Raw genomic sequence first — 15,044 nt, forward strand, 5'->3', positions numbered from 1 at the left:
ATAAAAGAGGACGGCCCATCTTGCACCAAGGTGGCCGTACCATCTGCAACAACTTTAACGACAACGGCTGCCAGATGTCCCAGTGTTGTTACCTCCATGCGTGCTCTTTCTGCGGCGGTGGCCACGCCTGACCCGCATGCCCACTTAACCCTACATCCCAGAAGATAGATAAGCACCCCTCTACGCCAGTAAATGTTTCAGCACTGAGGGCCATACTCCATAACCACCCCGATCCTACTTTTGTAGAGTTCCTCACCATCGGCTTCACGGAGGGCTTCCACCCCAGCATTGCAGTGGAGCCGTCTGTCTCCTTTACTTGCAAAAATCTACAGTCAGCCATTAACGATCCTGAATCCATCGACCGATTACTCGCTGCTGAAGTCGAACAAGGCTTCATGATCGGCCCTTTTGCTCAACCCCCTTTTCCTACTTTCCGAATAAGCCCGCTCGGCATCGCCACCAGAAAATATTCAGGAAAGAAGAGAATCATTATTGATCTCTCGGCACCGCACGGTAGCCATGTTCCCAGCGTCAACAGTCTCATTCCTAGCGAGGACTATTCCCTTCATTATGCCTCCATTAACCACGCCATATCCCTCATCAAACTTGCTGGCAAAGGATCATGGCTCTCAAAAGCTGACATCATCAGCGCGTTCAAGGTACTCCCCATTCACCCAGACTTCTGGCGGTTCTTTGGCGTTTGCTGGCGAGGTAGCTATTACTTTGCAGTGCGACTTACTTTTGGTTGCAAAAGCAGTCCAAAGCTGTTCGACACCTTGTCCGAAGCCCTCTGCTGGATACTGTCCAACAACCACTGCATCCCATTCCTCGTCCATCTTCTGGATGATTTTCTCCTCATCACCCCTCCCTCTTCACCACCCGCATCAGGTCTGGCCACTTTATCCTCAGTGTTTTCTGACCTTGGCGTTCCTCTGTCAAAAGAAAAAACTGAGGGCCCGTCCACCTCCCTTGAGTTTCTGGGAATCACACTCGATACAAACCTGTTTCAAGCATCTCTTCCTGCCGAGAAGCTCAATCATATATGCCTCATCATCTCAAACTTTCTCCAGGCCCCTTCTTGCACTAAGCGTCAACTACTCTCCCTCCTCGGCCACCTCAACTTCGCTTTGTGCATCATTCCTCAAGGTCGCGCATTCATCTCCCACTTGTTGTCCATCGCTTCTTCTGTCCCATCGCTTCTCTCCGCCATCTCCCTGAACCATTCTTGCCGTGCTGAGCTTCGTTTGTGGCTCTACCTTTTCGCAAACTGGGATGGTGTCTCCTTCTTTTACGAAGACCACCTGACCAACTCCCTTGACATCCAGCTGTACACCGATGTAGCTCCTTCTGCCGGTTTTGGGGGTTTCTACAATGGGAGATGGTTCGCCACAGAGTGGTCCCCAGAACTTGCAAACCAATGCCAAGTAGCTTCTTCTGCACTCTTCGAAATCTACCCCATAGTAGTCGCAGCAATTCTCTGGGGACACGAATGGTCCCGCAAGTCAATCCTCATATACTCTGATAACCTTGCAGTAGTCAACGTCATTAACAAAGGTCGCTCTAACTCTCCTTCCATCATGCCATTCATACGTCGTCTCACCTGGCACTCCATCACCCACCAATACATACTTTGCGCAGCCCACGTTCCCAGTAAAACTAACGCCATCGCTGACTCTCTCCCTCGGTTTCTGTTTCAGAAATTCAGAAGCTTAGCTCCACACGCCGACACTCTCCCGACTCCAGTTCCTCCATATTCTGCACTGACCTTCAATCTGTAAACTCATCCCTAGTACCCCTGATCATCAATTCTCAAATTCATATCATAAATAGCTTATCATCCTCAACCTTGTCATCATACCGGACCGCTTGGAATCATTTCCACAACTTCCATGATAAACATGACATTTCATTTCCATCATTCGACCTAACTACCGTGGTCTGCTTTATTAACTATGCTCATTCAGTTCTAAACATTAGAACTCACACAATCAAATCATACCTCAGTGGCATCAGCTTTTTCTCCAAACTACTCACCGGCTACCCTAGCCCAGCCTTCAGTCATCCTCAAGTAACATCTCTTTTCAAAGGCCTTCTCCGACAAGAACCAGCAAAAACCCCTCATCCCCTTCCACTACCACCAACCTACTTCTCATCTGTATTAGTAATCTTCACTCCGGTTACAATACTCCCCACGTCGCTCTTACCCTTGAGGCAATATTCACACTAGCATTCTTCAGCTTCCTTAGATGTTCAGAATTCACCGCGTCCTCATCAAACTTCATTCCTTTCCGCCATGCTTGCATCTCAGACTTATCTCAATACTCCAACGACATCATGGTATTCTACCTCAAGAAATCAAAAACTAATCAATCAGGTCATCCTACACCAATTTTCTATTTCAAAAATCTATCCCCTCTGGACCCGTTCCGTACTCTCTCAAACTATCTAAACTACAGGAAATCCAACAGCGCGTCACTTTCCAACCCTCTCTTCCTCTCCAAATCTGGCCAAGTCGCCACCCGTTTCTGGTTCCACTATCACCTCCGCCAAATACTTCAATCCGGCATATCTCCCACTCACTACTCAGGCCATTCATTCCGCATCGGAGCTGCCACTTCAGCTTCCCACAATGGCATACCAGAACACCTAATCCAAATCATGGGTCGCTGGACCTCGCTAACCTACCACCGTTACATTCGTTCAAACCTAAGCGATCTCAGAGCCGCACAAGCACTACTTCATTAAATGGAGTTTTTGGGGGTTCATCGATGCCCGGGCGCCACTACAGACCTCCAAATCTCCCCACACCGCACTCAATAATCCATCCATCCATCCATCCATCCATCATCCATCCATCCATCCATCCATCCATCCAATTCATTATTGTCCAATAAATCTTCTAAAACGTGTCTGATTGGTTGCGTGTTCCTTGCTCGTGAATTGCAATGTATTTTGTAGCCTAAAGTCGCCATCCCCGGTTTCCCTTTTAAAAATTGAATGCAGTAACTACATTTTAACTGACCTACTTCTTACTTATACTTAAGTTAACTCTTACATAAGTACTTATGCTTTTACTTGAGCACAATATTCTAGTACTCTTCCCCCCCTCTGAATCTTACCCAAATCGTCTGCAGCCATGGAATAGAATTTCCTTTAACCCATCCTCCTACCTGCTCCATCTCAGGCTCACTGTAATGAGTGACAGTAGGAATATAACTCTGGGTTTGGCTGTTAAGGGCTACTTAAGTGTTTGTACAGGGAAGTTCATGCCCTTCCAAACAATGTTATCGCTTATTTACAGGGGTCTCTTTTACAATGTTAGTCTATGGGAAAACTCTTTTTATGGCCCATGGCATCACGTGACGGACCTGGAAGTTGTAATTCTATGATGTCAAACTGGCTTCAAAGCCCAGCGCTGTTCTTGTGTCCAGTTTTGGATACTAATTAACAAAATAGGAAAGATGAGGGAGCATAGTTCTGCTTCAACTTTATCTGACTGTGAGTGAGTGAGCGTTGGGGTTCTTAAAGGTGTGCTATGCAGGGTTCTCAGTTACTGTTTGTAAGCATGCTCACCAGTGAACATGCTTACAAACAGTAAGCATGCTCACCAGTGAACGTAAAAGTAGATCCCAAATTCACCCTTGTTTGGCATTTCCCCTCACTATATTGCCTTTTTTTCGTTGCTTACAGTCTGATACCTGGTTTAAAATGCCCTGACCTCACCTGAGTGCTGTGCGGGTACATGCCCATAAACATCCCGATCACAGAGAGCAAGGAGAAAATAACAAAAATGCAGGCAGAAGGCTTAGGATAGAGTCTCTGCAGATAATTACACCAGGGGATGGATTACTTCTGTATAGGTCTTGTTTTTCTTCGGAAAATCCTGTGTAGTACACCTTTTAACTCTGGGAACACCATGATAAAAACCCTGAACTCAAGATTTCCTTACTTTGGCATTCCCAAAGCTTTAGCCTCCTCCTATGGCCTTCTTCTTGTTCTACTTTTAAAAAATGAAACGAGATGATCGATACCTATCTCATATCTATTGGTTCTGACTGTTGCCAGGCAACTAGCAAATACTCCAGGATAGCAGGTAATAAATAATCCGGCCCATAACTTTCTTAAAACATATCTTTTGGTATAAATTAAGCAGACAAGATGCTACATGTTAATGAGTGAGCTTTGGAGGTGCTGGGAGGAAGATTTTGTTACTGATGGACAGAGCCAGACAAGCTGTTTTAAGTCTTTGCACTAAGCTAACAGGCTGCTGGTTATAGCTTCATATTTAACAAACAGACATGAGAGTGGTATATTCTATCTAACCCTACGCCAGAAAGCGAATACCCGGAAAGCATATTTCCCAAAATGTCAAACCAGTCCTGAAATTGTTGCTTTTTCTTGTGAAGTTTTGGATAGTTGAACCTCCTCTGACATAAAACACTGAGTTGAATGTAACAATCTGAATCATTGATGGAACTCCTCACAATTTATTGACATAGCAGTATACAACAAGTGATAAGAGGCTCTGAGTCGATTTATTTTGAGGGTTTATAAGGCCATAAAGGTTGTAAACTATTGTGTTATTATCTAAAATGTAAGGCTGTGTTATGAATTAGACTTTAGCAGTGTCCTCCAGTTAAAGAGAAAATTCACATCCACTTCTGGGGTATCATTTATAAACTTTGCATACGTCCAAAATGAGGCATGAAAGAGGCGTACGTCACTTCCCACGCAGAAGTTGTGATCTATAAAATCAGACTTGATGGGAGAAACTTTGACCCACGCTTAGGAACATTTTGGAGACAGGAAACTGGCAATGTAGATGGTGAGGTGGAAGCCCAATTGTTATTTTTAGAGTAGATCCTACACATTGTTTTATAAATGAGACCCCTGATCTTGTCAAATTGTATTTTCTTCTTCTCGTCTTTTTCCAGGGACTCGTCTTCCAATGAAGGGTGCCACAACAGGCAGCATTGTAGGAGCCATCATTGGAGTCATAGTACTCTTGGCCATTATTGGAACGGCTATAGCGATGTACCGCAAACACCGCAACAATAAACTCAACGGAGAGTGAGTGTCTTTTTGTGTCCTGTTGTTTGAATGAGTGTGGATGACTTCAGTTCACCTCACTTTTATTTTTTCATGTCTGAATGTTTGTTCTGTAAATTGGTCCATTAGATGAAATGCCACGCTGCATGTCTCAAATTTTTGTGGCTCACTGGTCAGCTGTGTGTTTTTGTGTTTCAGTGGTCCACCCAAGTACAAGCCCCCTCCCCCTAAGAAGACCGAGAGCTCCGCTAACAGAGTGAGTCACACCATCGACAAAAGCCTGCAACACAGTATAATAAACCAGACAACAGTGTCACATTGTTCTACACAAGGCAATGTTAACAGATTCGATTATATGTTATAAAATATCTGATGTGTGTGTCCTCAGCAACCAAACACAACTAATGTCCCAATGACTGAGGACAGACCGCTGCAGGACCAGTACTACTCCACCCAGAGTGCTGAGCCAGTCACGGTAATTGAACATGTTGGTTAAAAATGCAGAGGTGACATACACTCCATGTACTGCAAGTAAGATGTACATTATTTATTATGTTTTTTTCTAACTGAGAATGCACAGCTCAGTGTGGACCAGTGTGAGTTTCTACCAGCATGTAAACATGTCACACAGCTCTCCTTCACTATGCCATGCTTTATTCACAAAAACATTTTATCTCACCATTAACAAGATGGTGTCAGAGTTTGTTTCTGTTTTTTATTCATTAATTACAACCAGTTCTGTGCTTTTGCTGGGTGTCTGAAGGTCGTTATAAAGTCTTAAATTCAATTTTACCTTAAAATGTTGGTAAAAAATCTTAAATTTGAATTTGTGAGGTCTTAATTGCCACAGATGCTTTATCTAATTTAATTCAACCATATTTTAATTTCTTTTTGTCAAATTGAATCAAGCTCTTCTGTGTAAAAATCTAAATTTGTGATATTACAAATCTTTAAACCTGCCACTGAACCTAATACTTGCGCGCTTACCTGTTGGTAAAATTTAGATCAACCTAACTCACTCTAATAACAATATTCCTACATAAAACCTACCTCTGTATGATACCACATACATGTATGGCTTACCTTTAATAAGAAATTGCTGATTTTGTCCAACAGTCAACCTTAAATTTGATTAAAAATGATCTTGAAAACATCCTAAAAAGCATTAAATTTAAGTGTCTGATCCCTGTAGATGTCCTGTTTTTGATTCATCCATGTTATTATATGTTTTGCAGCCAAGTCTTGTCAACCTGCAGAAACATCACTTCACAGGGGGAGCAAACACCCTAGAATACACTGTCATGTAACACCAAACAAATTTTAAATAATGCAGACCTTAATTATTATGCAGTGTTTAATTAAAGCTTTGCATGTTGCTCGAAGTGTAATACATTTGAATTCTATTTTAAGATGATTAAGGCAACACTGCGGTTAAGGGTTTAAAAGTTTCATTAAAAAACTCCACATTCAGATAACCAACATTCATTTATTCCATCTGTAGCCAGTTTATGAATTCATGGCTAAATAAGGTGTGTATTTAATTAATTTTATTTTTACCCTTTCAGTATCCCATCACAACTGAAATTAGGAGGATTGTGGGAGAGCTGCACTCTCATTGTTTCACACAAGAGTATCTCAGATCAGCCTGATGCTCAGACTCAAAGGCCATTTAGCAAATCAGGGGTCTGGAAACAGGCTAATTTCAGACACCACTGACTGGAGTCTGATAAAACTTTGGGTAATGGTGTGTGTCACTGCACAGCTGCAGTCGTTTTAGGAAAACACTGATTAGTTTGAGGAGGACAAAATAACAGTGGTCCACTTAATAGGTTTTGCCAAAATGTGACGGAGTGATGCGGTACTTGTTTTTGTTTTTTTCAAATTTTTCTCATCAGCATCAGGGGAGCATTAAACAATTCATTTGATATCAATAACTGAGCAGTTCATATTCAAACCATCAGAGGGAGATATATCTTTACCTTAAAAGAAAACTGCTGTATCATGTTTTCGCCTTTCAGAAACTAATCAAAGAAAACCTGAGTGCAAAAACACACTGTGCGCCAGCGGCTTAGTAGAATGAGTCTTGAGTAGAGACACAGTATGTACTATTGATTCACCAGGGTAGAAATGTCATCATACATGAAGGATGACATCTTTACTACTTTCCTGGCAGGACCTGGATGCTTACCATGATGACAATGATGATTATGCTGGAGACGACAGGGTGCACTATTACTCTGCTGCCCCCTCGGGCTGGGATGATCCGGGAAACAACGAGGTCCCGCCTCCTTACATGCGCACTGACAGCGACCCCCTGGACTATCATCAGGGCCCCAATGTCAACCGCGGGGACAGCTTTGTGTCGCCTGCCATGTTTGTGTGAGAAGACACAGAGGAGGCAGGCGTGTGTGTCTGTATGTAAATATGTGTGAGTGCATGACTGGGTGAGTGAACATTTATGCAGTCTCACATGAGAAAGAGATAGATGGAAGTCTGTGAATGCAAAGTGTGAGGACTTGTGAATGTGAATTTTATGCTTAGCTATTAATTTTCAAGTCTGTGCTGCACAGACAGAGTCCTGTTTTTGCTATTTTGTCAGAGGATATTTGTGTGTGTGTGTGTGTGTGTGTGTGTGTGTGTGTGTGTGTGTGTGTGTGTGTGTGTGTGTGTGTGTGTGTGTGTGTGTGTGGTCTGTGCTATGAAATAATCGGGTTTAGCTGTTTGTTGCTCCTTTTGAGAATTTCATCATTTTTAAACCCTTATCAGCTTGAGCCAGCAAGATATAAAATGTTGTTACTGTACTATATTCACAGCTGTATCATGCAGCTACAGGAATATCATGAAACTGTTATTCTTAAACTGTAGATAAGTCAAAGACACTGTTGTTTTAAATGCCATGTGCTGTGTGTAAATGTAGCATCACAGGACATAAACACATTTTAAGTACACTGTTGCGTTGCATGAGCGTGAGCACATTTTAACACTGAACAGCCTTGCATTATTGAATGTGGCGCTATCAGACACATTGTGGTTACTCACATGCATAGGTTAGGAGAAGCACAATGTGCGGGTATTAGATCTTGCCTCTGTCTGGTTGTATCTGTCTGCTGCGGTTGGTTTACAAACCCAGCTGGCATGAAGTCGGTGTACAACAGGCACCCTGTGGAGAAGCTATTAGCTGCAGTTAATCAGGCAGCACAGAGAGACTCGCAGACTGTGATGACATCAGGGTTTAAACTGCAGTGAGGGGGTTAACTGCTGAAGGAATACTATTTTTGTCTTAATGTTTGATTTAAATGATCATTTTGTGTTTTTGCATCTTTGCCTTCTGTGTGAAAATTCAGTGACACTCGGCACAGCTCAAATGAAAGGGAACATAACCTGTCTATAGCTACTGACTGATGGAACTTGATTAGCCTGTAGCCTTATAACTGTAACATGTGCTTGTTTTGTTACTTGCATCCTTCCTTTAAGCCATAGCAGAACACTTCTCAGTTGCTCAATCAATGAGAGGCCTCAGTGATGTATTTTTCTGGGATATCTGTTACTTTAAAAAACTTTTGTGCCTGGTTTTTTTTTTTTTGTTTTGTTTTTTTTTCTCCACTTTGCCTACCGGGATGCTCAGATGGATTAGGATAAATCTGGATTATGTCCATGAAATCTGTGGCAATTCATCTCTCTAGTGGAGGATTAGATAGTTCTTTATGGAGTTCAGACACAGAGCCTGCTAGTATACTGATGTGTCCGTCCATTATCAGGGTCAAGGGTTAAACAGGTCAAGAATACTTAGTATGAAATTTGTCTGCTCCGTCATAAATCCAAAGGTGTCTCTCTGTATGTGTTAGTGCCAACCAGTGTATTGTATCAAATTGCCTTTTGAGAAATGTGATCTATTTTCTTTTTTGCTGAATGATGTTGATTTTAATCTGTTTTGTTTTATTTTGAATTATATTCAAAAGTCATTTTGTCAGTTGATTCAATAAACATTTAAACTGTGATCAGAGACATTAATCCCTTCATTCTTTGCAGCTGCAGATACTTTTCACCTCAGCTGTAATTCCTCTATTTCACCACGCGGTAGCAGTATGGACTGATATTATAGGAGGGTTCAGCACTACAGAGAGTCACATGCATGACTAGTATGTGCTTACATCTGAATATTTTGGGAGACATGGGTGCTTCATTTAAGAGTAAGTATTGTGTCTTCACTACATTTATCAGTAAATCAGAGAGTATCAGAGAGAGTATCAACACAAAACTGCAGTTAGACTGCAGCTGCAGTACCTACAGATGTCCATGTGAGGGCTCTAGATTTTAAAGGCTGAAACAGCAAGAGGCTTTAGCTCACCTGATACAGTGGCAGGCACTTGTTCCCTGCTTCCTCCCCTCATGTCTGACTCATCTGTTTCTATCTTGAGCTGCATTTCCTCCAATCCCGTACTCACAGTCCATGAAAAAGTCGGCTGGCACTAGAAGAGGGCCATTTTTAGATCACCGTGATTCATTTCCATCACTGAGACTGCACCAAAGGAGCCAAAATGTGCAGTCTTATGGATGCAGAATATAAAGAGTACATTCACCACCTCCCTGCACCACTGACTCATATGTTCAAACAGCCTCTTGTCTTGCAGCTTATCCACATTAACTGGGTATGGAGTGCAGCAGTGTCCTGAATGAGGCAGGTTTGGTGCAGATTCACCTCTCGTACTGCAGATGAAGGTGAGGCCTGAGTAGCAGCTCACCATGACTCTGCAGTTTGCTCCCTGCCTGTATGCTGATCACACAGGTAGACGGAGGATTCTAAGAACTTAATGTGTAAAGGGTTTACTGCTGACATAATGTTTTTTGCAACCGAAAGCCATTCAAGGCTTTAAACCAAGGTTGACTCACTCCACAGAAAATCTGAAAACTCACTGCTCAAACCAACATGATAACTCTGACTTTCACTCCAAAGATGGCTCCTGTGAGCGTTGTTATTTATTTATTGATTCTAATTTTAATTGAGCTGCAGTATCCTTTGCTGACTTTGCAATGTACATTAAGATACCCACTATATAAACGCCTGGATCAATAGATATGATCTGGGAATCTAGCCAGAGTTGTTACTCTCTCTAATGGCTCTGTGTGTATTGATCGAAGGGATGTTACACTGGTATGGTGGGAATGCACACACTGTCAATGGAGTACTCAGATGTACAGAGAGACGAGGAGACACTGAGATTCAATAAATTAGTTTAAAGTATTTTTCGAGGATCAAAAAGTGTTTAACAGAACAGACAATAGTCATGAAGGGAAATTGTTCTCACGCTTCACTGTGTTACTTTGCTGTAAACTAGCAGTGATCTGTGCAGTTGCAGCATTATGGGATTAACAGACTTTGTGAATCGGCAGCCAGGTAATGAGTGAGGAAGACGGCACAGAATAAACCTCTCATGCCTTCAATGCTGCTAAGCTGGTTAAAAATAGAGGCAGAGGAGAGGGATTGGGAGAATCGGCATGGACAGAAAAGATGAGGGGGTTGGAGGAAACGGCTGATTTGACTCCCAGTAAAGTAGGCGATGAGGGATTTATCAGGTGACCTTGACTGTCAGGAGAACAAATGTGTGGCATTGTAAGACACACAAAGAAGCATGCATCATGCATCTACCTTGATCCTGAGTGCTCTCTGAGCCACCAGCGACCTGACCTGATGGACAGACTCTACCCAGACTTATCATGTGTATGACAGTGATGAGCATGTTTGGCTGCATGCTGTTGGCTTGGTTGGTGAGTAGAGACACATACACATTTATAAACACAGGCCTGATGTAGCCTGACAAGGCTGAGGACACCTTGGATGACCTTGAATATCTATTCTAGGAAGTGGGAAGTAATACAGATTAAAGCATGTTAGAGCTCAGCAGCAATTTGACAAAGCTGGGTCATATTTTCTCCAAACAGAATAGTGATAATTTGGTTCAGTGCTACAGCACTCTTAACATGTACATCTAAACCTTCAAGAGCTTAAAAGAGGATGACATGAGCACGTGGCCTCATAAAGACAGAATGTGTGTGTCTGTAGTTTTTAATGTGCTTATAGGAAAAACATAAAGTAGCTGTTTAAAGGTCCAGTGTGTGAGATTTAGGGGGCTTTAGTGGCATCTAGCAGTGAGAATTGCATATTGCAGCAGCTGAAACTTCTCCTGGTTCGAATTCCTTCAGTGTTCATTGTTCAAGGTGTTTTTACCAGGAGCCAAATTATCCACAGAATTCCAAAAAAAAAAAGACAGAATAAAGCAGTTTCATGTTACAAAGCAGTGTGTCTCCAATGATGTTCGGCATGTCTCAGATGGGTCGCTCATCCAGCAATTGTGTGCTCACCTATTTTCAGTGGTTACTTGTGAACTCACCTTATTCCTGATCCAGATACACTGAACACTGAATAAAGAAGTGAACATTACACATCAGTGTTTCTTCAATGCTAGAGACAGGTGGCTAGCCCAGCACATGCTAATGTGTGCTCACCTTTTTTCTCTGATAACTTAACATCCATACGTTCAGGAGGTTTTATCAGGAGCGGCAAAGGTCTCTGAACTTCAAAAACAAACTGACCTTGTGATTTAAACCCATGGAAACACTGAAAAAAGCAGTTTCATTTTGAAAAAATTCATTTTACTTCCTGACGTACATGTCTCAGAGGGGCTTCTAGAGCTCAGTCTCACTCCGAAGTAGTTGGACAGAGACTTGCAGCATCAGAAACCAACGAAAAAAGGCGTCCATAAATGTTGGCATGATACACAGCTGGTTGCCGTTATAGTTTAACAGCACCCAGCAGCATCAGGGGGAAACACAGTGGGACAAGGATGAAAGTTAAGGCGCGGAAGGGGTGGTGGATGGGTCCAACAAACACGGACTTTCACCCAAGAGAGCAGTGTTCACACCCTGTAAGATTATAAAGCCAAACCCTGTTCTTTTTTCCTAAACCTAACCACTTGTTTCTGTTGCCTAATCCTAAACATTCATTTTTCCTGTGAAAACAGAAGTGTACAATGCATGTAACAGGCAGAAGTTGACACGGTGTCCCAGAACGTCAACAACCAACGCATCCAGGGTACCTTGCATGTTCTATGTGGACGTGGAAAGTCCATGACCAGACGTCAATATGTGATGAGGTTGGAGTGAGAATATGTAGGCTTCTACCTACAGTGGCTGCCAAAAATAAGAAAAAAAGCTCTGTCTAGAACCAGTGTTTGGTTTGTCCATTCTGGGCAACTGTAGAAACATGGAGGTGCAACAGCGGTCTCTGTAGATGAGGACCTGCTCCCTAGGTGGAGATACAGCTCATTCTAAGGCAAGGAAAACACAACAGTTTATACTCTAAAGAAAACATATTTATTATATTATATTATATTTCTGCCAATAAATCCCCCGAAATCCTAGACACAGATTGTAATTTGGTATCCATATTTGTAGCCTTGTTTTCCACTGATTTTCCAGAAAGTAATGTTTACAACTTCCGAAAGCTTCTCACCTGCTCTCATCTTCATCTCTCTCCATCCCTCTCTGTTTTTTTTTTCATTCCCTCCGCCATCATCTCTCAACGGTGCTGATTCTGTAAACACCAGGCCAGAAGGACAAACTGTGTGAGAGGAGAGCAAGAGGACGAGGGAGGCACGAACACTGGCACCATGGTGAGTGACGCTGTCGAGACGCCCTCGCAATGGGGAAGGCATGTGGCTCTGGAGAGGAATGGAAAAAGAGAGAAACTGATAGAGCGGGTGGAGTAGATAAGGGGCACAGGCTGTGAAGGAGGAAAGGAGAGAGAGAGAGCGAGAGAGAGGCTTTGGGGATTAAAGAGGAGATGAAGGTGGAGGGCAGACAAGGCCAATGGACAGCTGGGAGAGGCCTGGCTCAGCTCAGATTGGTCCAGATTTGTATGTTACTCCTTTCACAATGTTCTCACTTTGAAAACTTACACATTGGGTCATTGAAATTGATTATGAAAGTAAAACACAACAACCTTCTCAGTGTAAAAAACAACACATCTGGAGTGATATTTCCATTCTACTCCTTAAGTCTGTTACTTAAACAAAACACAATGAGATACTATGACTGAAACAAACGAACCAGAGCAAACTGTGTCATCCAGCAGACAGAGAGATGAGATAATGGTCCGACAGTGCGGCTCAATATTACAGCACTTTGCTCTCTACATGCCTGAGGCAGGACCAGCACTGACGTATAGTGAACACAGCTGCACTGTGTTTTCTATTTTAGTACATGGTGACATAACTTACTGTTTTATGTACTGTATGATTAAGATTATGTCAGAGTTTTAACCCCAGTTTAAATATTTTTGTGCTGGAAAAAGTACAGACAATGTCAACACTTGATACATTTAATCTGGACATAATCCTCTGTGTCTCTGTCGTGCTATGCAAAGAAATCTTCGAAGCAAGCCAATGTAAATTTTGCTAAGGAGTGCCTCTGTGGTGGCAAGTGGTAATTACAGCATAATGGTGAAAGCCAAAACATTCTGTAACAGTAGCATCAGTGGAAATGATTCAAGCACAGCCTTTTTAAATTTTGCTAACATTAGCTCACGTTAGCCTCCATAATCTACTGCTCATACCAGACCAAGTTAGGCTCTAGCAACAAAAACCCTGAGTGTATTGAACCAAGCAAAAAAGTGTTTTTATTGTTCATGAAGACACCTTTAATGTGTACAAGGACGAATGTGTCATTTTTCCTTCAAAAGTTAACCTTTATTCAATGACAAAAAATAATTTCTGAATGCTGAAATACCTGTAGAGAATGTTAAGAGTGTAATATTAAAAATTAACACATTTACAGTGGTGCCCCGACGGTGGGCCATGGCCTCCCTGATTCAATTGCTGCTTCCCCAGCGAAAACAATTGGAGTTCGACATAACTGTCTTTCAGACTCACACACACATGTTTTTTAAGATAGCATTAAGATAGTGGTATTTTTTGAAACTAGACAACCTAAAAGCATCCAATGGTACCAACCAATTGTACCAGTCTCAGCTGTGTTATTTAGCTAAAGCACACTCCAAGCTTAGGCTAAATTTGGGCAAGGAAAAGACTGGCATAGCCATTTTCAAAGCAGTCCTGTGAACTTTCACCTCAAGATAGATGATTAAAAAAAATGAGTTCTGTTGGTACAGACGATTCTCCCCTAAACTTGGGCTTGCTTGAGAAAAATTAATTCCCTAACTTGTACACATACATAACACATCAAAACAGGGTTGTTGTTGAACTCAAAGTATTTACTGTACCTGTATTTATTTATAAGTATTTACTGTATTAGTGTACATCAGATAGCCTAATTAGTAAAATTAATTGTAAAGAAGAAACCAAAGTATAGATGGGTTTCTGTGCAATATCATCACAGAGATGTGCACACCACTCTTTAGGACATTTCTAGCAGAGCCAAACTCCAAACCAGAGATGACAAGGAGTTGTTGTGCAGTGATCTGCACCAGCTGCTGATGATGGATGGAAAATGTATTCGGAGAGGATCACTTCCTAAAAACAGAGCAAGTTTATGGATCCAGGCCATTGAAAGGTCAGATTGGGATCCTGATGGTCCTAAAGGCAGCGAGAAGTCTGTGCAGCGAGTAACCTAGGCTTCCAGTGTAATCTGTGCCAGCCATTTCTACATTGTCAGAGATGTTGCCAGCTGGCTGTCACATGTGTCTCGTGTGTTGTACAGTATGTTTACAGCAGCTGACACAATTCTTTCAAATGTGGCATGTCGTAAAGTAGCCTTGTCATTAGCATCTTTACTTTAACTTAGCTTAGTGACACTAATGTTACAAGCATGCTCCTCATATTGAGTATATTTGTGTGCACAAAATATTCTGTTTTTTCCCATATTCCAAAAAAACAACCAAAAAAACCCCACTACTATTTATATGGCTAATGAAAATAAATATTCCACTAATATTCCTATTTACATACAGCCACGATTATCATGTCCTAACATGCTGATTA

At 42.0% G+C, this 15,044-nt stretch overlaps 1 protein-coding gene across 1 annotated transcript in view; it reads left to right on the top strand.

Annotated features, from left to right (window-relative positions):
• The window catches only part of LOC125893127 (nectin-2-like), a 96,967-nt gene extending 87,920 nt beyond the window's left edge, over nucleotides 1-9,047 (top strand). The window contains exons 7-10 of the mRNA XM_049583659.1: nucleotides 4,935-5,070; nucleotides 5,248-5,305; nucleotides 5,438-5,524; nucleotides 7,223-9,047. Of these exons, the coding sequence (XP_049439616.1) occupies nucleotides 4,935-5,070; nucleotides 5,248-5,305; nucleotides 5,438-5,524; nucleotides 7,223-7,432 (491 nt within the window). The 3' untranslated portion in view covers nucleotides 7,433-9,047. The remainder of the gene's footprint in view (nucleotides 1-4,934; nucleotides 5,071-5,247; nucleotides 5,306-5,437; nucleotides 5,525-7,222) is intronic.
• Nucleotides 9,048-15,044: the final 5,997 nt, after the last annotated feature.

Source organism: Epinephelus fuscoguttatus, linkage group LG8 (genome assembly GCF_011397635.1).
Source record: "Epinephelus fuscoguttatus linkage group LG8, E.fuscoguttatus.final_Chr_v1".
NCBI classification, from domain to species: Eukaryota; Metazoa; Chordata; class Actinopteri; order Perciformes; family Serranidae; genus Epinephelus; species Epinephelus fuscoguttatus.